Source organism: Vitis riparia, chromosome 3, assembly GCF_004353265.1.
Source record: "Vitis riparia cultivar Riparia Gloire de Montpellier isolate 1030 chromosome 3, EGFV_Vit.rip_1.0, whole genome shotgun sequence".
Taxonomy (NCBI): domain Eukaryota; kingdom Viridiplantae; phylum Streptophyta; class Magnoliopsida; order Vitales; family Vitaceae; genus Vitis; species Vitis riparia.
The window spans coordinates 8,402,171-8,426,369 of NC_048433.1; the positions used below are offsets into that span (position 1 = coordinate 8,402,171).

Here is a 24,199-nt window from a genome sequence, read left to right on the forward strand (position 1 = left end):
TGTGACACTCTCCCCCACCTATGCCGCCAACGTCCTCATTGTTGCCACTTCTTGAAACCTCTCGATGTGTTTCCAGAACCTTCTAAAGGAATCCGCATGTTCCCAGTTTACCTGCCTCTTAGGTAGTCCTTTCCGTAGGACTAGATACTCTATCACAAGAGAGACCCCTTGTCTCCTGGTAACCCGTTCAACCAAGATATTTTTCACCTCCTTTTCCCGTGGGATCTCGATGGATGCAGACCCCTGCACTTTTGATGCTTGGAGTGCTGCTTCCTCTTACCCATCAAATTCACCTTTCCCTTGTTGACGTTGTCCATGTGTGTGCGGGCTACCTCAGCTCGCTCTCTTTTTGCCTCATTTACTTGCACCTCTGATAGTAAGGAGATCTTAGGTGTACTAGGCTTTGGGTTGACTTGGAGGACACCTAGTAGCTGCATCGAGCCCATATGTGCTTCGTGTTCCTACTCCCTCTTCTCGATCATACCATTGAACGCCTTCTTCTTTGGATAATCCCATGCCCAATGTGGACCGTCACATAGGAAGCATTTGATTTTAGGTGTAAACTCTTTCTTTTTCGCCTTACCCCTTCCTTCCTGGACGTTAAGTGTCTTGCCTGATCCCATTCTAGGAGCATTTTGGTCCCTTGAAACCTCGTCTCTCCCACCTGTGGCGTGGTTATCCTCCAAAGACTCAACCTTGAAGGAGTCTCCTCTCTTGTAATTCGTTAAAGACTCTACTATTGCCATAACAATGGCTAAGTCTTGAACGCCTCGGCGCCTTAATTCCTGCTCAGCCCACCCTTGTAGGTTATCCATGAAGTTGAATAGCAACTCCTCCTCAGTCATGTTAGGAATCTCAAGCATGAGAGAAGAGAATTCCTTGACATAGTCGTGTATTGAGCCTGTGTGCTTGAGATGCCTCATGTTTTTCCTAGCTAAGTAAGCCACATTCTCGAGGAAGAACTGCCTTTTGAAGTCCTCCCACGTCTCTATGGTACAAATGCCTTTCTCCATATTGGCGAACCTCCGACGCCACCATAAAGTAATTGTGTGAGTAAGGTAGAGGGTTGCAGTCCTTACCTTAACCGCCTCATTAATCAATGCGATAGCCTCGAAGTATCGCTCCATATGCCATAAGAACTTGTCCAACTCCTTGGCATCCCGTTTGCCACTAAACCCTTGTGGCTTTAGCACCTCCACCTTAGATGCCTCTTGTGTGGCCATGACTCGTGCCAACACAACAGCCTTATAGATAGCCAACTCCAACCTAACCTCCTAGTCTCGAGACTCTATTTGAGTGGCCAAGGCCTCTATCCTTGACTCCATGCTAGCAAGCATGCTCAAGACCTTTTTTTGGAAGGACACAAACTCCTCATGTGACATTGGCTGAACCTATGAGACTAGCACCCCCTCACGAAGGTCTTGGATCTACTCTCTTAGATCCTCTAAGCCTTTCTTCATACCTTGCTCAATCAAATCCAACCTCTCCCGAGTGTCTGCCATGACTAGCTCCACCTTAGCTAACCTTGCCTCCATGTTGCAAACGACATCACGAGAATTATTCTTCTTGCCCCTGCCACGTGCATCAGGCTCGATCTCCTTCCCATGGGTTTGCTCACTAGTCTCATCCAAGTTGGAGCCCGACATGCTTCCTTTACTATGCCCCTTCATAGCAGCGCTTTGATACCACTTGTCACGGACATAGTCTTTTTCTAAGCTTGTGCGTCACTTAGACAAGTCAAGACACTTGATCGTGCTAAGTCAACCCTCAATGCTTAGTTTTCTAGGCTAAGATGCTCACGACTCGGAAGCTTTAGAAGGCGTAGTAGGTGATTCTTAAAGAATGGAAACTTTTATTACTCAAAGGAAGCTTTACAAGTGCTTTGGGAACTCACTTGTTTGGTTGGTTAAGTTCTTGGGTGGTGCCTTGGCCAAATGAGGGTTTCACCTATTTATAGGCACCAATGGAACTCTCTGGAACCTTGGAGGGTTCCTTACAACTCAAGAATAATCGAGAACCTTCTACACACAATTCTATGTACAAACCTATGTACAAGAATATACAAGAGATTCCTAGAATTCTCTAGAAAGCCTTGGACTCCTCTCATGCTTTCTACCATAGTGTAGAGATGTGTGGACATCTCTAGGCGTCTCTAGAACCTTCCATACTCTTATCACCAATGACTTAGTGTAGATGGCTCCAAGAGTCTCTAGAAGCTTCCTGTCCTCTATATAACCCCTATGGGGAGGGTCATTTGAAGCATTTTGTGACATTAAGCTCCTAATTGAGTGAGGGTTCCACTATTTCAAGACTTTCAACACAAGCCTCTAAGCATTACAATTGGATTATGGTTCCAATCAACCTTCTTGGATTTATGACTCCAAGTACTTTCTTGTATTATGGTTCTAAGCACCCATAACAATCCTTAAGAGATACCTTACTCTTAATAATCTCTCAAGTGATACTCCACACTTGAGATACCTCACACTTAGATTTTTTTTTCTTCTCAAAGGTTTACAAGATATGATAGGAAATATTTTCACAAAATACTGGTATAAAATTTAGGTGTAAATGATACAAAATAAACAAAGATTAGGTGTATTAATGGATATGCAAGTTTAAAAACAAAGTGTACTCAATTTATAAATCTTACTCACCAAATCAAAGAAAAATGGAGCCTTTAAATAGAGTTTGGAAGCCCAAACTAGCCGTTAGACAAGTTTAAGGGTTGGCTAGTCGAGTAACCGACTTGACCAATTCACTAACTGTTTGCATTTAATATTCTAGAAAATGATAATTGGATTTTAAGCCCTTAATTGGTTAGGCAACCAGTTCAACTAAGCTGGTTTTGCCTCAATTGGTTGCACCTTAGCTATTGGAAATCAAGGGTGCACAAAATGCCCCTTGATCAATTGAGTCCAATTGGCTCAATTGTTGCCTTAAACCCTCGATTGGTTGCACTAGAATGCTTAAAACTCATTTTTGAGATCTAGAACCTCCAAAACCTTTTGTAGAAATTTAAAAAACTTTTAAAGATATTTTAGAAATCATTTGGTTCAAGGTTTTGATTGAAAATGTGAAATCATCCCATTATAAAAGAATTTAAAACAATTTATTACTTGGATGATTTCATTTGGTTCAAGGTTTTGAATGAAAATGTGAAATCATCCCATTATAAAAGAATTTAAAACAATTTATTACTGGATGATTTTTAGTGCTTAAGTAAAAAGGAAATGAATGAAAAACCTAGTGCACCCATAACCTTACAAAGAGATCCTAGACAATCTTTCTCTTTGAGATTTTTTTTTCTTGATTTCCCTTGTATATAATATATCTTTAATTGCTACTTTGAAAATCTTTTGACCTAAACACACTTAACATAAAACATTAATTCTAAACCTTATTTTGTTATCATCAAAATTGAAATTAATCAAACTTTGGTTTCACACCTATTTTAATTTCCTCATTTATTATCCACTTTTTTTTTTTAAATATATTTTAAGAATATTAATATATATATATATATATATATATATATATATAAACTTAGGTTTATTCATACAAATTGATATAAACATATCATTTAAAATCAATAAACTTTTTATATTTAGATAAATATCTAAAAATAAAATTTAACTTAAAAAATAAATGATGTTAAAAAGATTGTAAATAATCAAAAATAAAAAAAGCAGGGCCTTGTAAAACTATTTTAAATTGAAATTTTTTTAAGCATTTAACTTCCCATAAAATGAAAAATTTTAGATCTAAATTTCTTAGTTTTAAAAATATTTAACATAATATTATATCCAGTTACCAGAAAATGGCTAGAAGGAAAAATAAATAAAATAGAAAAAGTCTAATTATTTTTTTTATGTTTAAATTATATGGACAAAAATAAGAAAAAAAGGTAAAATATTTAAATATTTTCCTCCTTATTTTTCTAAGAAAAACTGAAATAAGTACAGAAAAAAATTATAATTTTCTTTAATTTTGCGTTTTTTTCTTCAAACTTTCCACAACCAGCCACATGGTCTAAGTGAAAGCATAAATTATAAAAATTTTATCTGTCTACGCAGTTTAAAAGCTTTGCCAAATTGGGTCTTGGTAGACTTTAAAAATACAAAATAAATTGATCAGATGGTTACATATATATATATATATAAGTCTTGATAGCGCCCTGATAATGAGGCTACAACTTAGGAATTACGTGTCCAATTGCCATGCTTGGAAAAATCAAAATGATGGCTTTGTTGGATGAATCTAGATGAAGTTTGGCCTACATATAAGGAAGAATAACATCATGGTCGCTGGTGGTAGGCGTCAATTCCGGGACAACCATGAGCTTGTGCTGGAAAATTCAGTACACCCTCCATTAGTGTAATCTCTTAATTGCCTTAACTTCTCTCCATTTAAAGGCAAAGACTGGACTGTGGTATGGCATTGGGATAGACCCAGAGTTCAGCTCAGTCCTAGGGCCCAATTAAAGTTCTAGATTGGGTTGAGTCTTGTATAAAAGTGACAATCTCTATTTGTTAATCTTTGTGTCAACTTAATTTATACTATTACTACTCATGTAACCTAATTCATATTTTAAATCTAATCTATATCACAATTTATTCTAATATTTTTGGATGATGCACATCAATTTGAAAATTTTTGGAGTGTATCATAGCTCTTAATAGCTCAAATTTATGTTACATCCCTATTCAAGACTTTCTCACAATTTTCAAGTTTTGTAGTGCTTTTATTAAAAGTATGATGAGCTTAGTGAGCGCAAGTAGGGGTTATAAGGGTCATTTTGAGCATTTTTAGTAACTTCTATGAGTTTTGGAAGGACAGGGGGAGCCCAATAGTAAGAGTAAATTAGCAAGCTAAGCAAAACTCAATTAGCATCTTTACAAGCTCGATTCCAACTAGTTTTGAGTTTGGATTTATTTGAAAGGGTTATATGCATCTTAATAGAGTGGTAAATTTTATCAACTTCTAGGCTGTAATAGGAAAGAAAAGGGGAGTTAGAGATTTTATTTTTGAAACAAAGAAAATACCATTGCAAGATAGCAGCATAAACTTCAACTTAAATATAAAAAACAGAACAAAAATAGCTAATCTAATATTTGCTTTTTAATTACATCAATTTACTAACTTTCCTATAAGTGAGCCAACTTTATTATTATTGGATCATCTAGTGAAATCTCTCCCTTTTATTTTGATAACTTAGTTTTAGATCAAGTTTCGATAATCTCATCTAAAAATTAATTGGTTTCTTGAGGTTGGACTAAGTCTTTTATAATATTCAACCACCATCATTTGTGTGACCCATCCATTGGGCTTAAGAGCGAAGTTGTTACACCCCAACAATCTCTCCACCAACATGATGCTTCCCCGACTTTAACTCAAGACATTGACTTTGATACCAATTCGTGGATCAAACTTTGATCATCTTATTTGAAGACCAATTGATTTTTAGATGAGATGATTAAAACTTGATTCAAGACTTAGAAAGGTATTTATCAGTTCCATCCCCTTAAAAAAACCTTGTCCTCAAGGTTGGAAGTAAGGAAAATGACTAATAAGCTTATGCCAATCTCCCTAGCTAGCATCTTTTAGGAAAGAATTAAAATAATGAACAAGAATTGGATCTTTGAAGTGTTCCCATGTTTGATAGCATGTTGATCAAGAATTCTGATTAGTTCAAACAACAGCTGTCCTTTATCATTAATGGCTGGTAGCTCAAGTTTTGCAGTGTTTTTTCTAGCCAGTGGATCTTTTTCTTTAAACAAGATAGTGAATTTTTGAATGGGAAAGCAATTCCAAATAATAAGCAACTACTCCTATATGGAATTTCACCCTAAAAGGCCTATAAAACCTTAGAGACAGCTAATTGATGCATGGAAAGGCCACATAGGCTTATTAGTATGGTTATAGGTGCAATCACACCATACCTCTCACATCAAAAGACCTTTCTATATGATGTTGATTAGCTTGCTGATTCATATGGCGTTGAGCCTTCTCCAAATTTTCTTTCAATAGTAGTAAGATGGCATGCATTTCGATCCGTAAGCGCTAGCCTTGGTGTCACCTCGTGCATACATGGGGCAGAGATGACGAACTCTGACCATAATCCATTTTATGTAGAATGAGCCTGATGGCAGTGTGGAAGGAAGTATTGAACCACCATTCAACAAATGGTAACTAAGGAGACCACTTTTTAGGATGATTGCCCATGACACAATAAGAGAATTTTTCAAACAATGATAAAGGCTCTTTTTAGAAATTGTTTTTTAAAACACTTTTTGGTTCTTCAGAAAAAAAAAAAAAAAATTGAAAACAATATTTGACAACTGGAAAATAGAATTTTTTTTTTGGGACTATTCTCACTTGTTTTAAAAAATAATTATATAATAAATACAGAAAATAATTAAAAATAAAGTACTAGACATAAAATTTATTTTTAAAACATATTTAAAAAAATATAGAAAACATATATGTTAAGAATATTTCATATTCCAAATTGACTTTTGTTATACAACTTAATGAATTAATATGATTTAATGATTTAATTTAAGCCATTGAGTAAATTAAATATCTTTAGTAAAATAATTTAATATTACAACTTAAAATTACTTTTAACTTTAAATATTAAATAAAAAAAATTAACTCATTCTTAATTTTAAATCTTTTTTGTTTTATTTAACCGTAAAGTATATTTTAACATTATGATTTTACATCTATGATTCTTTTTTAAAATAAATATTTTATGGTTGTCATACCCATCTACAATATTTTAAATATGAATATTGTCTAAATAAAAATTACTTAAAATTATTGAAAATAAATATGAGTTGAAATCAAGGAAGATAAATATTTATTAAAATTAATAAGGGTAAATATGTTAATTTGATAATTTAAAATAAACTTTAAGTTAACTTTATCAAATACCCTTAAATAAAATAAGTAATAAATTTTAAGTCAATCACTTAAGAATAATTTAATTTAAAGTTAACTTAAGTAATTAAGTAATAAATATCAAATTTTATCAAACACTTGAAACTCTATATTTTATGAAAAATTGTTTTTTTAGAACTACTTTTAAAAACGCTTTCTAAACAAAGCATAATCCTTAGTTTTTCCATGAGATTGTAGATGATATGATGAACTCATATAAAGTTGAGTGCTGCTCAAAGAGACCTTGCCAGAATATGCTAGTATATATGGGATCTCTGTTGCTAACAATGGTAGTGGGCATGTCCAACAAGTGAACAACATGTTGGATAAAAATCTTAGTAACCTCCTTGGCTGAATATCGATGTCTTAAAGCAATAAAGTAATGGTATTTTCTTAATATATCCTTCATGAGGAAAATGGCATCTTTCCCATGTGAGCGAGGAAGTCATCCATTGATAAAATTCATGGTTGTCATGTAATATTGCAGCCTTGAGAGAAAAATGTACCACTCAAGACCAGGGAACCCTTGTACTGTAGTTGATTTTGCAATATCGCCAAGAATACCCCCATTTGGCATTTGGCATTTGGGTCAACAATATTAAGTCTTTGTATTAGTTATTGTAGTTAAGGGTCTTGCTGCTATTTTTCCTTGGAAGTATATCAAGCCAATTAATAGTAGACAAGGATAGGGTCATGACTTTCAATATTAAACATACTCTATAACGGACAAAGCCAGAGAGAAATAAGAGAATTGTATGAGGGTTTAAATGATTATTAAAGATATTTGGTGGTAGAAATTATCCTTTTATTCTCACAATCACTTGAAGTTGGAGCATGTGACACGGCATGAATCAATGTGTTAGGCATGGCCCCCACGTGCCTTCGATGGGAGATATCCCTTCCATACCTTCTCAGGTTATAAATGAGGAAAAATGTCTCTTCCCATATGCTTTTCTGTATCTCAAATATATCAATTCTAGAAGGATTGAAACTCAACCAAGCCTTTCAAATAGGTGATCATCCAATGAACCAGATTTAGGCCCATTAGTCCACCCAGTACTTGTTCCTGCAATGATATCCCACAATGATGTCTTCAAAGTTGGTCATATCCCACTACTTGATCTAGACTCTCAGATTTATTGTGCTGTGATATTAGATCATAGGGGAGCTAGCTAATCAAATTTGAATCCTTTTCCATATCCTAAATTTTTTGTCAATTCCTTTGTATTGACTTTTAATTAATAGGGTTAATTTATAGTCCCGATTTCCTTGAACAATGAATGTTAATGAAAATTATTACCTACATATACAACAAATAATCATATTTCTTATAATACTACTGTGTCCCTTTTTTCATAAGATCAGCAGGATAACCCTGGAAATTAAGACAAAGAAAACAAGAAGCCGACATGCTTTGAAGTACTACTATGAATTTATTATACTTGGAAATTAAGCATCTCTCTTGAGTATTTTTGAGTACAGAAGGAGAATAAAACAAGATCTTACTGAAAAACTACCTCAATTATATCTTCCTTGGTCAGCTAAAAGCACAAAGTTGATCTTATTTGCACTGACCCATTGTATATATGCTGATCAGCTTATTACATATATGTAGTACTTGCTTAGAGGTCGTTTCATAATGTTTAATAAGGCCGTTGTCCCACATAGTTGCCCGGTGGATCGTAGTTGCATGTGACGAACCACCACCCATTGTTGCACTGAACCCTGGCGCACCCAAGGCGAACTGAGTTGCTCCAAACAACCTGAGTATAGTGCAGGCACTCCCCACCAACGCATGAGTTGGAGTTGTAGTCATAATTAGGCTTCTCCCCCACCCACAAGTTCACCGCATCGGTGCCTGTCAATGAACCACTGCCCTTGGCCAGGTTCTCACCATAAGGCCCACCTGAGTGCACTAGATTGCAGTCGCTAATCCTCTTGTTAGCATAGTTCTGGGCGTAGGAAGCTACAGTGTCGTTCCATGTCATAGACCCAACGCCAACTTGTGCCCGTGCTGCATTGTGAGCATTGACGTAGTCCTGTGGAGAGTTCTGGGCACAACAGACGTGAGCTAGGGCTAATCCCATGAGACCAACAAGAAGTGGCAATGAAATCTTACACAACCCCATCTTTTTTAGTTTCTTTGATGAGAAGTGAGGTTATTGATGAGAAATGAGGCTTGGTTTGAAGGGTATTTATAGGGGAGACAGAAGCATCATAATCTCTAAGTCATGCCCTCCCAAACTTCCCCCTTGGACACAGTCTTTGTGGTCGCCTTCACACGTAAAGATCAACGACTGAAAAAATAGTTAGCACTAAGATCAAAATGACTTCCATGCATGTACAATTTTTTCTTAAGGAGTAATCAACAATATTGAAAATTCTTTTATGTTTTGGATATCTTCTACGGTTTACCCCTGGCGGCCTGACCAGTTTGATCAAGACTCGTGAACTTCCTTCTAAAAGAACACGTATAAAGAATTAAAAGGGAAAAACAAGTGTTGATGTTAAATGAAAATTATTTTAACAATCTTAGATGCTGAAATTCTTGACATTGATCAGCTAGTATTTTTTTTTTTATTATTCAAAATAAAACAGCACTATGGAATCACATTTTTTCAATTCAAAAAGTCGGTATTTAAATATAATTTAAAATCAATAAACTTTTTATATCCAGATAAATATCTAAAAATAAAATTTAACTTAAAAAATAAATGATGTTAAAAAGATTGTAAATAAATATAAATAAAAAATAGTAGGCTTGTAAAACTATTTTTAATTGAATTTTTTTTAAGCATTTAACTTCCCATAATATGAAAAACTTCTAGATCTAAATTTCTCAGTATTAAAAATATTTAACATGTGATATTATATTTGGTTCCTAGGAAATGCAAGAAGGAAAAAAAAAAAGTCTAATTATTTTTTATTTTAAAATAATATGGACAAAAATAAGCAAAATACAAAATTAGTTGATCAAATGGTTATAGATATAGAAGTCTTGAGAGCGCCCCTGATAATGAGGCTACAACTTAGGAATTACGTTTCCAATTGTCATTCTTGGAAAAGTCAAATGATGGCTTTGTTGGATGAATCTAGATGAAGTTTGGCCTACATATAAGGAAGAATGACATCATGGTCACTGGTAGTAGGCGTCAATTCCGGGACAGCCATGAGCTTGTGATGGAAAATTCACCAGACCCTCCATTAGTGTAATCTCTTAACTGCCTTAACTTACTCATCTGCTCTCCATATAAAGGCAAAGACTGGAGTCAGTAGTGAGGGATTGGGGTAGACCCAGAGTTCAGCTCAGTCTAGGGCCCAATTAAAGTTCTGGATTGGGTTGAGTCTTATATAAAAGCGGACAAGCTCTATTTGTTAATGTGTGTGTCAACTTAATTTATACTATTATTACTCATTTAACCTAATTCATATCTTAAATCTAATCTAAATTACAATTTATTCTAATATTTTTGGATGATGCACATCAAAAAATGTTTCATACTGTATATATTTTCTATCATTTGAAAATTTTTGGAGTGTATCATAGCCCCTAATAGCTCAAATTTATGTTACATTCCTATTCAAGACTTTCTCACAATTTTCAAGCTCTGTAGTGTTTATTAAAAGTATGATGAGCTTTGTGAGCACAAGTACAGGTTATAAGGGTCATTTTGAGAGGGGGGCGGGTGCGCGCAGAAGTAAGAGTAAATATGCAAGATAAGTAAAACTCAATTAGCATGTCCACAAGCTCCATTCCAACTAGTTTTGAGTTTGGAGTTATTTGAAAGGGTTATATGCAGCCAAATAGAGTAAGGTAAATTTTATCAAGTTCTAGACTCTAATAGGGAAGAAAAGGGGAGTTAGGAGATTTTATTTTTGAAACAAAGAAAATACCGTTGCAAGATAACAACATAAACTTCCACTTAAATATGAAAAATGGAACAAAAAATAGCTAACCTACTATTGCTTTGTAATTACATCAATTTGATGACGCTTCTTATAAGTAAGCCAACTATATTATTATTGAATCATTTCCTAAAATTTCCCCCTTTTATATTGATAACTTAGTCTTAGATCAAGTTTAGACCATCTCATCTAAAAATTAATTAATACCAAGTTTTTTATGACATGACCTTTACTTGGGTAACCCATTCATTAGGCTTAAAAGTGACATGATTAGACCCTAACAATCCCTCCACCAATACAAGGCTTTCATGGCTCTATCCGATGGCATTGACTTTCATATCAATTTTGGATTGAACTTGATCATTTCATCTGAAAACCAATTGATTTTTAGATGAGATAATCAAAATTCGATTTAAGACTTAGGAAAGTATTTAACAGTCCATTCTTCTTGAAAAAACCTTGTTCTCAAGGTTTGAAGTGAGTAAAACAACTAATAAGTCTTTGCTAATATTCCTAGCTAACATCTTTTGCGAAATAATTAAAATAATGACAAAAGGCCACATAGCCTTATTATTAGGACTACAAGTGCAACTACGCCGTATCTGCCACATCAAAAGACCTTTCCATATGATGTTGATTAGCTTGCCTATTCATATGGTGTTGAGCCTTCTCCAAATTTTCTTTCAATGGTAGTAAGATGGCATGCATTTCAATCCTTAAGCGCTTGGCCTATTGAAATCACCTTGGTGTCACCTCGCCCATACATCGGCAGAGAAGATGAACTCTTACCATAATCTATTTTATATAGAATGAGCTTGATGGCAGTGTGGAAGGAAGTATTGAAGTTTTTAGGATGATTGCCCATTACACAATAAAGAGAATTTTTTAAACAATGATTAAGGCTGTATTTGGAATTTTTTTTTTAAAACACCTTTTAGTTATTCAAAAAATAAAAATAGAAAATAGAAAAACATATTTGACAATAGAAAAGTAAAAAAATATGTTTTAGTTATTCTTACTTATTTTTTAATGATTGTTTTAAAAAATAAAGGAAAAGTGAGTTTTAACTTACTAATTTAAAACCTCAAATTTTATAAATTAGATTCATTTTTGTTCATTTAAAAATATATTAAAATACATACACTTTTTCATTAGTCAAATAATTAGTTTCTAAAATGACCCTTGTATTTATTAGGTTAATAATACCAATTAATGATTTTTTTTTACAAGAATTGATCCAACCTCAATAAAATAAGAAAATTTTAAAATTAAAATTAAAACTAAAAAATCTTTAAAGCTAAAGATATAAAATAAAATATTAACTTTCATTTTGGTAAAGGACACTAAAAGAAAATATAAATATCAAGAAAAAAGTTGGAAATATAATGAAAGTCAATATTTTATTTTTTTTTAATTTTAAAGTTTTTTGGTTTTAATTGTATTTAAATTTTAAGTATTTTAATTTTTTTATTTTATTATGGATATGAACTAATAAAATTTTATTAAAAAAAAAATGAGAAAATGAGTGGATTTATATATTACAGGATATAAAATTATTATTAATTATGTAATTGAAAGATTTTATTTATCAATCCAAGAAATTTATTTTACGTGATTGGTATCTCATATTATATAATATAAAATTTATAATATATTTATTTATAAAATATTGTTATTAAATTAAAATGATAAATTAATGTTTTAATAATTTTATTTAATATTATCAAATAAAAAAGTATTTTAGAATAATTATTTGAATTATGAAAAGCTTGCTCGATACGAGATAAGTCTTGTGGACAACGGAATGACCTCCAATTGGGCTATCATGGTTGTATAATATTTCAGCCTTGGGAGAAAAATGTTACTCAAGACTAGGGAATCCTCGTATTGTAGTTGATTATGCATCAGCAAGTATACCCCCTTTTGGCATTTGGGTCAACAATATTAAGTTTTTGTATTAGTCATTGTAGTTAAGGGTCTTGCTGCCATTTTTCCTTGGAAGTATCGAGCCAATTAATAATAGACAAGGATAGGGTCTTGACTTTCTATAATAAACATATTCTACGACGGATAAAGAGAGAGAAATAAGAGAATTGTATGGGTGACATTCTATTATAAATGTTTATTAAAGATACTTGGTGGTAGAAGAAAGTTTTAAGTAATTTTTTTTAATAATTAGTCTTTTATTCTCACGATCACCTGAAGTTGGAGAATGTGACACGGCATGAATCATTGTGTTAGGCATGTCCCCCACGTACCTTGGATGGGAGATGATCCCTTCCATACCTTCTGAGGTTATAAATGAGGAAAAATGTCTCTTCCCATATGCATTTTGGTGTCTCAAGTACATCGAGTCTAGGAGGATTGAGGGAAACTCAACCAACCCTTTCATTTGGGTGACCATCCAATGAACCAGATTTAGGCGCATTAGTCCACCCACTACTTGTTCCTGCAATGATATCCCCCAATGACGTGTCAAAGTTGGCTCAGCTAATCAAATTTGAATCCTTTTCCATATATATATATATATATATCCTAAATTCTTTGTCAGTTCCTTGTATTAACTTTAATTAATATGGTTTATAGTCCCAATTTCCTTGAAATTTCTTATAATACTACTGTGTCCTTTTTTCATAAGATCAGCAGGATAACCCTGGAAATTAAGACAAAGAAAAAAGAGAAGCCAACATGCTTTGAAGTATAACTATGAATTTATTGTACTTGGAAATTAAGCATCTCTCTTCAGTACAGAAGGAGAATAAAGCAAGATCTTACTGAAAAGCCACCTTAATTATGTCTTCCTTAGTCAACTAAACGCACAAAGTTTTATTTGTACTGACCTATGGTATATATCCTGATCAGTATATTACATAAATGTAGTACTTTGCTTAGAGGTAGTTCCAAGAGGTTTAATAAGGATGTTGTCCCTGATAGTTGCCCGGTGGATCGTAGTTGCATGTGACGAACCACCCTCCACTGTTGCATTGAACCCTAGCGCACCCAAGACGCACTGAGTTGCTCCAAACAACCTGAGTATAGTGCAGGCATTCCCCACCCACGCATGAGTTGGAGTTGTAGTCATAATAAGGCTTCTCGGCCACCCACATGTTCACTGCATCGGTGCCTGTCAATGAAGGGCTGCCCCAGGCAAGGTTCTCTCCGTAAGGCCCACCTGAATGCACTAGATTGCAGTCGCCAATCCTCTGGTTAGCATAGTTCTGGGCGTAGGTAGCCACAGTGTCGTCCCATGTTATAGACCCAACACCAACTTGTGCCCGCGCTGTATTGTGAGCATTGACGTAGTCCTGTGGAGAGTTCTGGGCATAGCAGGTGTGAGCTAGAGCTAACCCCATGAGACCAACAAGGAGTGGCAATGAAATCTTACACAACCCCATCTTTAGTTTCTTTGAAGAGAAGTGAGGTTATTGATGAGAAATGAGGCTTGATTCGAAGGGTATTTATAGGGGAGATATATAGAAGCAGCATAATCTCTAAGTCATGCCCTCCCAAACTTACCCCTTGGGCATGGTCGTTGTGGTCGCCTTCACGCTTAAAAGATCAACAACTGAAAAAATAGTTAATTAGCACTAAGATCAAAATGACTTCCATGCATGTTCAAATTTTTCCTAAGGAATAATCAACACTATTGAAAATTCTTCTATGTTTTGGAAATCTTCTAGGGTTAAACCTGGCGGCCAGACCAGTTTGATCAAGACTAGCGAACTTTCTTCTAAAAGGACATGTATAAAGAATTAAAAGGGAAAATAGTGTTGATGTGAAATCAAAATTATTTTCACATATATTCTTGACACTGATCAGCCAATATTTTTCTTATATTAAAAAAAAAAATTAAAAACAGCCCTTTTAAAACCTTTGATCACGGACGAATTTACTCGTGGTTCTTCAAATTCTGCTAATACATGATACAGATTATCCTAACCGGTTTGAATGCTCGACTGAAACAAGGTGTCTGGTCTTTTAATGTTAGATTTCGAGATTCTGTGGAAAGTTGGTTAAGACTTAAGAGACACTTGTGGGTAGACCATGAAAGTTGAATAATTTATCGTGTAACACATTATTTGAGCAAGCAAGTAATGTGTTACACATCATGTGATTTAATTTTTGTGAGTTTATTCCTTATTCTTATTCTTGGCTATTTTTGTGACATCACGATTGGCGGACTGTTGGTAGCAAAGGGAGACAAAAGTTACGAGGACTTTTAGCTCGTAATTTAATAAAAATTATTGTGGATGTAGAGTTATTCTTGAAAGACTAGAAACATTTTTTAACATTTAGAAAATTTTTCTTTATAAAAATAAAGTATTTGATAAGCATTAAAAATTTAAGAAATTTGGAATTATCACTTGATATGATATTTATTCCAAAAATTATTATTATTTTTTGTTATGTATTCTATTCCATTACTAGAAATATTTTCAAATTTATTTTTTAAATTACATTCAAACATGAACTAAATCTCGATTAAGTTTTTATGATAGAAATATTATCAACAAAAATTTAAAAGTGCTTTTACAAGAATTGCTCCTGAACGCATTGACAAAATCATGATGATTTTGAGTGAAAATTTCCATGGTATTAGATTTAGTTCTTTTCTATTTTAAGGTTATATATGTTATGCTAGAATAGGAGAATATCATGACTTCTAATGAAATATAACATCTTTGAATATTATATTTATATCTAATTAGATATTAAATAATGCTCATGTGTGATTTATAGAATGAATAAATGAACTGAAAAATATATTGCATCTGATTGCTTGTTTTTAAACAAATATAAAATCGTTCGTTTGTTTATTATTACTATTTGAAAATCATTCTATAATTTATTATTTGTGTAATTATTTTTATTTATTTGTTATAACATTTATGAATAAAATTAATATTTAAATATCACATAATATCTACTATTAGTATATTTAAGTTGTAGTATCCATATTTTTTAATTGTTTTTTCAAATTTTAATTTTAATTTTTCTAATTTAATTTTTATTTTATTTTATAAAATATGTAATATAAAGAAAATTTTAAAATAAAGAAAATATATGACATGAATAGATTCAAGAAACATGGAATACGTATATATCATGTCTCAACTTAGAATTATTATATCTCATGATATAAATATGAAGTTGGATGAGTTATCCTATTGTATGTATGATTAAATATGAGATACAATGAGCATTGAGATAATTAATTTATCCATCTTTAATCAAATATGAAATAAAATATGTTATCCTATTCTTTATCCAATTATAATAACTAACTAACATAATTTAAGTCTAAACCAGAAACTCTAGTGGTATTTGTTTGATATGTTTTTGTTTTTATTTATACAATTCTTGATACAAATTAATATAAAAATATCATTTAAAATTCAAATAAAAGTTAAACTCTTTTTATTTAGATAAAATATCTAAAAATAAAATTTAACTTAAAAAATAAATTATATTGAAAAGATTGAAAATAAATATAAATAAAAATAGTAGGGCTTTGTAAAACTATTTTTAAATTTTAAAAAAAATTGTAAGCATTTAACTTCTCATAATACCAAAAACCTCAAAATCCTAAACTACTTTGTTTAAAAAATATTAAGATGGGATATTACAAGTGTGTTTCGGATTGTTTCTTCTTAGAGGTGTTTTTAGTGAGAGTGTTTTATTTCGAAATATTTTTAAGATAATCACCTATGAAATGTTTTTCTAAAAAAGCATTACAAATAATTTTTTAATGCTACAAGTAATTTTTCAAAATTTTAAAAATATTTCATAAATTTTATCAAACAACTAATATTAGTTTTAAAACATTTTTTAGGTTAAAAACATTTCCTAAAATTATTATTAAACAGACTCTTTATTTGGTTAAAAAGTTTAGAAGGAGGAAAACAAAAGCTCAAAAAAAAAAAAAAAAAAAAAAAAAAAAAAAAAAAAAAACTATCTTCCTATGTTTAAATAATATGGAAAAAAAAAAAGAATGAAAAATATCAAGGAATCCAAGAACAAAATAAATTATAATTTTCTTTATCTTTGTCTTCTTTTTTTTCCTTCAAACTTTCCACAACCAGCCATATGCTCTAAGTTAACATATATATTATAACGACAGATTAAAAGCTTTGCCAAATTAATTGGGTCTTGGTAGACTTTAAGAAAAATACAAAACAAATTGGTTAAATGGTTATGTAGAAGTCTTGAGAGAGCCCAACTTGGGAATTACGTATCCAATTATAATGCTTGGAAAAGTCAAAATGATGAATTTCTTGTATGAATCTAGATGAAGTTTGGCCTATATAAGGAAAAATGACATTATGGTCACTGGTGGTAGGCGTCAATCACGGGACAAACATAAGCTTGTGATGGAAAATTCACTTGACCGGAGATTAATGCTGTAGGAATAATGTCATTGGACTAAGGATTTTGCTAAAGAATTTTCAGAGCTCACATGGTGTGGAGTAGTTTTCTAATTTGTGACTCCGCTTGATTGGACAGCTTAGAAAAATTGTTTAGTTTTAGTTTCTAATCTCTTCGATCTATTGTGCCAGCTTGGGAGTAGCTTATAAGTTATAGCTTTGAAAATTTGGGGTTAAACAGTAGTCAATTTTGTCTCTTTTTTTTTTCATATGTCAAAAATAAAAAAAGTATTTTACTGTTCAATAAAGAGTTTGTGTAGGAGTAATTTTAGTAAAATTAGATGAGATTTTTAAGATTTAAAAATGTTTGTATTGCAATAATTAAGAGTATGTTTGGTATTTATTCTATAAAACGTTTCTAGTTTTTCTAATACTTGGATGATAAAATTTTTCAAGTGTTAAAAATGTTAGAAACGCTTTCTAAAATCATTGTTAAATGAACTCTAACGATTTGACAATTCCTTGAAATGATTTTTGAATGGATGCTTGAGAAATATTTTTATAAGGGGTAAATAATAGATAAAGAATGTTAGATTGTGAAGTTTGAATCAATTTTGTTATACTTCTTATAGAATCCTCACTAAGTTTGTAGAGATTGAACCATCGTGTCAGCTCACTGAGATTGAAAGAGATAGCACCTCCTAGACAAATTTTTTTATGTGATGAATAATGAGTTTATCTTTATTGTATATTTAATCTTATTATGATTTAGAGATTTTTTAGAGAGTGTGATTACAATTGAAAGGTGTGTGGAAGTTTTATCGTTGTAACTTTTCTTTCTTATTTAATTAGTGGATTTTTTGAGTGTTGATACATTTTATGGACGTAGGATCACATTGGTCGTTGAACCACATTAAAACTCTAGTGTTTTTCATTTATTTTCTACTTATTTGTGTGATTTGATTAATAAAGAATAACTCGATAAAATAGGAATAGTTAATACATATGAGCCACCGAAAAAATTTCTTTCACTTCAATAAAAAAGAGTGAAGAGATTTAGTAATGAAACTTTCCCAAAAAGATTGATAAAGGAACTCTCACATTCACAACCCTAGAATAATCCTAGAAAAACAACCCTTATTGTTTTCTCCATTTTTTTTCCATATCATCTGACACTTCTAGTTTTTTGGGCATCCACAAAAGAAACCCTACTTGCACCTTATATTTTAGCTTAAAAAAAAGAGTCTAAATATGGGCTTGAAAAACTTTTCATGACAAAATAAACCTAATATGTCAATTTCTTCCAAAAATAATTACTTTTTATTACGGAACACATTATCAAAACACTCTAGTTAGAGTTTTTGTAATGTAGGCACCCTTTCTACTGTGATTAAGGTTTAAATTATGAGGTGTTAGATTAGTTTCATTAGGAGTATACAGTACATTATTGTTAATGGTTTCGATTTTACTTGTAAGTTACTCCATTGTAATAGTTCATATAGAAATGAGACTTTTTTCTTACCCATAAAGGATTGTGCTCGGATCAATTAAGACCCTTTTACAAATATCAGCCAGCAATTGGTTGAGTTGTGTTGGGTTTTTTTATGAATGGGTATGCATTCAAATAAAATCCATTCTGCTCGAGTTTTAGAATGTGTTGATTTTAAATACAGTTTCTAGCATTTTTAACATTTGAAAAACAAAATTTAAAAACTAAAAATACTTCTTAAAATGCTTTATTTAAGCTTCATACTGCCTTATTTTTTGTAAAGATCAAATTTGAATTAAGTGACATTAGATTGAATTCAAACCATCTATAACGGTTTCTCTTACTTCAATTTTTATAGATTTGTAAGAGGATCTAAATAATAAATGTGATAATATTTTTAAAATATTCATAGTATCTTTGGACAAAATGAAATAGTACATAGTATAACAATTATCATATGAAGCCATTTTTCTTAAAATTGTTTTAGAAATATATAAATTAAATGAATTAAATTTCTTGACAATCATCAAAACTTTAGCTTAAGGCCAATTTAAACTTAATTTATATTATAAATTACATAATAATATAAATTATAAATATTAATTTAGGTTTGGATTAAGTTTTTGGACAACTACCAAAAGAAGGTAAGGTGAACTCCAACTTAATTCATGTTACAAAAAAAACTCAATCAATTAACTAGAAAACAAAACATGAATGTATAGCTTAAGAACTGAACCCAACCGCTCCTAACTAGGGTCAAGGCTTGGTTTAATAGGTGTGAAGAAAAAGAAAACATTTTTACCCTTTACTAATTATATAAACATATACTATGCATACTTATGAATTTAAAACTCAAAAAAGTCATTTTCATGCACATGTTTTAAATATTACCCTCCAACCAACTAAACCCTCCATATGTATGGAAGGAAATTAGCTTCCCTCCAAATATCACTCAAAAATCCCAACAAATCCGAAATTATTAGAAAAAAATTCAACAAATCGTGAAAATTGATTAAAAGGGCATCGTGGATATTTCTCCACCATTTATTGTGTTTGCTACCTTTGACAAACTAAATTTCACCAAAATTTTCAGATATTTTAGGAAATTTTCATCATTGCTTAAAACAAAACTCTTGTGGCTAAGCCCAAACAAGAAAAAAAAAGTATTTATATTAATACTTAATTTACAAATCTACCGAGATCTTAGGTTGGTATTCACTGTGATTATGGACATTAATTTTTTTTCCTTATATGTATCAAAAGAAATTTTAGAAAAAAAAAAAAAAAATCATATTTCAATTGTTACTTTGCACGTATAAGTTTCAATAGAAATACGAAGACATGGTACATTTTCTCCATAGGTGGACAAAAGATATGAAGTAAAAACTTGTGGTTGCTTGGGTGGGGCTTGTTACACAACTCAAACAAAATGATCTACCATATAAAAGCATAAACATTTCATTTTATTTCATTATAATCTTCTAGTACAGAACTGATTTATTAGGGACCACTCCAACAAGTCTTTAATCAAAGTTCATGTAGAACCTTACTTAATATAAGGACGTTCTCCAAAATAGTTGCCTGGTGGGTCGTAGTTGCAGCTAACAATCCACCATTCCCCATTCTTGCACAACACTCTTGCACACCCCACATTCACTGAGGTGTTCCACACAACCTGAGTGTAGTGTCCACACTCTCCTCCAACGCATGAGTTAGAGTCATAGTTATAATAAGGCTTCTCAGACACCCACATCTTCACTGCATCACCGCCATCAAAGTCAGCAGCACCCCCTGCAGCCAGGTTCTCACCATAAGGCCCTCCTGAGTGTTCAAGATTGCAGTCACCAATCAGTTTCTCACTAATATATTGCGATGCGTAGTTAGCTAACTTTTTGTCCCATGTCATGGGCTGGACTCCAACCTCTGCCCGCGCGGCGTTGTGGGCGGTAAGGTAGTCTTGTGGGGTGTTTTGGGCATGGGAGAGATGCGCTAGGGCTAAGCCAAGGAGGCATAGAAGGGCCAGTGATGTCTTGCCCATTTTGGCTAGGATTCTATGATGGAGGACAAGAGCCTTTGATGGTTAAGAGTATTGACTTGTTGCAGAGAATTTAATGGTGCAAGGTGTTCTTTCTTGATATAGCTATTAATCATTATGATAGATAATCCAAAGAAATCAAATAAAAAGTGCTCAGCAATTAATTGTAGTGCAATTATAAAATATTAACTTAATAGAAAAAAAAAAAAAAAGGTGGGGTGGGGGGGAATTTACACGAGTAGGAGATAAGGATTGATATTAATTCTCTTGAAGATGACTACAGCATGTTAAGAAGGGATGATAGTCATCTTCACATCTATTTTATTCCTTAGGCACGATTTCTTTTTTTTAATACTGTGGTTGATGAATTTTAAGGAGCTCTTCAATTTGTGAAGTTCTCATACCCGAATTAATGCATAAATATTTTGCTTTGATTGTTGATGTAAGAAAACTGGCAACATCAACCACAAAATAAATTTTCAGCTATAATTAATTACATTATGTTTGTTTCCTAAGGGAAGAAAAAAATGTTTATTATTCTTGTATCCCTGAAATAACTAAAAAGAAAAAAAATAAAAAATAATAATAATTTTCTCATGATTTGTTTGTAAAAAATAAAAAATGGATGAGTTTTGAGTTTTGAGCCCTAAAACACGTCAAAACGAGTTTTAAATGTTTTCATCCAAGTCAAAATGCATGATACTCATTTGGAACTCATAATATTTGGAGTCTTTTAAGTTGTTGATGACTTTTCTTTGTAATAAGTGACCAATGGAAGTGTGTCACATGTTAGGTTATTGAATTTATTATATAAACTCTTTTAGTTTTAAGGATGGAGGATGAGAGAGGGAACATAGAGAGGGATTGATCTCTCTTGTTGAAAGTCTTTAATAAAGTTTTAGTTTTTTTTTTCTTTCTTTTTCCATCTTTCTATTTTATTTCTTAGTAACGAAACATGGGTTGTGAGGAGAAATCCTCCACCATATTTGGCTAACTTGATTGATCTAGAGATGCTAACATGAAGGTGAAAAATCCAAAGAAGAGTAGTAAGAAATGATAATGTATTAAATGGTTTGATTATGCTTTCAAGTTTTAATTGGTAGAAATAAATCTTCTATGTTAGTTCACCCTAGATAAATTACAAAGCATTCTTATCAAGAGACTAGTGATTCTTGGGTAGACCTTGATCACTATTACTATAGCTTAATCTTATTATTAGCGAATTTAATGATCAAATCTACAAAGATAGATATAGGCTTTTTGATTGAAAAAAATTGAAAATCAAAATTAACCATCATTTTTTAATTGGTTTAAGAGATCTGTGTTTCAAAAATAAAAATTTAATGAGATTAATGAATGGCTTGCATTACAATTTATGCATCTTTGGTTCTATCATTGCGAGTTGTTTTAGGAAATGATATGATAGATTATTACCCGATACTAGTGATTTTTTGTAACTCCTAATCATTAATTATTTTTATCTATCCTATCATTATCTGTCTCAAAATAAAGCTAAAAGGAGTAATAAGGGTTAAAAAACAAACCTTGAACTGGTAATCAATCTCATTCACTTGATGGTTTTAGAAATCTATTTCAAAAAGGAAAAATCTAAGTTTTGGATGCTATATTGATTTTACGATTAAATTTAGCCATGGATTCACTTTGATCCTAAAACTTAGATTTTGTAATGCTCTCTCTCTCTCTCTAAGGATTTGACACTAGATTGTGAAACTCTCTAGGACATTATTTCTTTTGTTTTTATTTTATTTTATTTTATTTCACTAATATTTTAAGAAATCCTTATCCATATTTTATCATTATTTATTTAATTTGATGTTTTATTAACTTTAGTAAATAATTAATCATTCTAACCTAAAAACAATCGAACACATTAGAGTTGATCCTAGAGGACGATAACCTAAATACTATAAAACCGTGGTAACTATCTCTAGCTTTTCTTGGGCAAAGTTACCACATATTTATGCTTAAGTATTTTATTTACAACAAAAATTTCCAGTTAGTTATCTAGGGAGAAAGCTCCCCCTCAATAGGTGCATTGAATATTAAGTTAATTAGACTCAAAACTAACTAGACAAAAATACTTAAATTAAATGAAATGATCATTCCAAAATTAGTTAAGTATAGACCAATGCTAGCTAAGAAGATCAAGAATCCCATGAATAGCATGTATAATCCATGAGAATAATTTATAAGCCATATATGCATATATCAAGTAGTAGTAAATGGAATACATGGAAATGGTAAAAACAAAACATATCCAACATAGTAGCAAAATAAGATGTCTAAAATACAACATCTAGAGTAACATCAAACATGTCTAGAATGCCTATATGAGAATATCTCCCCATTTGGTAACATAAAGTATAAAGGAGAAATCACTGCAACTCAAAATCAAAGTTAGGGATGTGGAGATGGAAAGACCAAACGAAAATAGTTCATCATCTGATCGTATTAAGCCTAAAGTTGAGTAGTAAAAGGTACCTGACACTAATCTAACTGAATAGTTAAGGTCATCTCATACTGATCCATATGGTCCTCAATCAAATAGAAACAAGTACTATTCATGAGTATCTCATCTACCTAAGTACCGAACGAACTAATTTGTGTTGATATATCTACCTAAAGTTACTAATCAACTAATGGAGATGAGTGTGGTGTAGTAAACATAACAACTGAAGCTAGACACATCTTAGTGAAGACAAGATTAGAATGGAATGTCTTCTTAGTAAGTATTGTTGGCTCATGTTGAAATGTCTAAAAGGTTGTTTTTGGCTACTCGGTATGGAAAGGCTCCTCAATCTATATCTCCTTAGTCCCATTGCCTTATGAGAACTCTCTACCCTCCATATCAAGGTCCTTGATTTCCTCCCCAGCTCAGTCCTTACAAACCTTCTGTCCACCCCTCTTGTGAACCTAGGACCCATTAATAAGGTAATCAAAGTGCATACGACCTATGGATTTCGCATTGTAAATATCATATGCTCTAAGAGGTTGAATGTCCTTCTTAGTCCTTAAATTCACATTGAATGCCTTCAAAATCTAAGTCAGTAGGTATCCATAGTAAAGTATCTTGGACTTAATCTCACAACACTTAATTATGTGCTAAAGAATAATGAATCCAAGATTGATTCTCTTATCGACTAGGATGAAATCAATCAGAAAAGCTCATAATAGGATACCTCATCTTGATGTCCTCCTTTAAGAATAAATATATGACTAATCATGTGATCCAGGACTCGACTAATCAATGTGAGAGCATGAACACGAGGCTTGGTAGTTGTAGTGTCAAACATAAGAGTACATAGCCTTTTTTTGGCAAATCAGAGGGTTGGTCAAGTCCATCAACTTCTCTTGTATTTGAATGTTGTGGCCGCTTGGGTGAATGTACTATAAGGTTAGGGCATGTTCCTTTCCTGACAGCAATTGCTTTTAGGAGAG

The 24,199-nt window shown here is 32.0% G+C and overlaps 3 protein-coding genes across 3 annotated transcripts; all 3 read right to left on the reverse strand.

Moving 5' to 3' along the window:
- Positions 1 to 8,355: 8,355 nt before the first annotated feature.
- LOC117911490 (pathogenesis-related leaf protein 6-like) lies at positions 8,356 to 9,091 on the reverse strand. The gene has a single exon (XM_034825890.1). It carries the CDS (start codon positions 9,072 to 9,074, stop codon positions 8,589 to 8,591), a length of 486 nt encoding a protein of 161 aa, XP_034681781.1. The 5' UTR covers positions 9,075 to 9,091; the 3' UTR covers positions 8,356 to 8,588.
- Positions 9,092 to 13,543: 4,452 nt separating this feature from the next.
- LOC117911564 (basic form of pathogenesis-related protein 1-like) lies at positions 13,544 to 14,254 on the reverse strand. The gene has a single exon (XM_034825972.1). The coding sequence runs from the start codon at positions 14,244 to 14,246 to the stop codon at positions 13,761 to 13,763; it is 486 nt and encodes a 161-aa protein (XP_034681863.1). The 5' UTR covers positions 14,247 to 14,254; the 3' UTR covers positions 13,544 to 13,760.
- Positions 14,255 to 20,251: 5,997 nt separating this feature from the next.
- LOC117910916 (pathogenesis-related leaf protein 4-like) lies at positions 20,252 to 20,743 on the reverse strand. The gene has a single exon (XM_034825104.1). It carries the CDS (start codon positions 20,741 to 20,743, stop codon positions 20,252 to 20,254), a length of 492 nt encoding a protein of 163 aa, XP_034680995.1.
- Between the last annotated feature and the right edge of the window lie 3,456 nt (positions 20,744 to 24,199).

Excerpts from the sequence above, each read along its gene's own strand:
- LOC117910916 (XM_034825104.1), bottom strand. The coding sequence starts at position 20,743 with ATGGGCAAGACATCACTGGCCCTTCTATGCCTCCTTGGCTTAGCCCTA.
- LOC117911564 (XM_034825972.1), bottom strand. The coding sequence starts at position 14,246 with ATGGGGTTGTGTAAGATTTCATTGCCACTCCTTGTTGGTCTCATGGGG.
- LOC117911490 (XM_034825890.1), bottom strand. The coding sequence starts at position 9,074 with ATGGGGTTGTGTAAGATTTCATTGCCACTTCTTGTTGGTCTCATGGGA.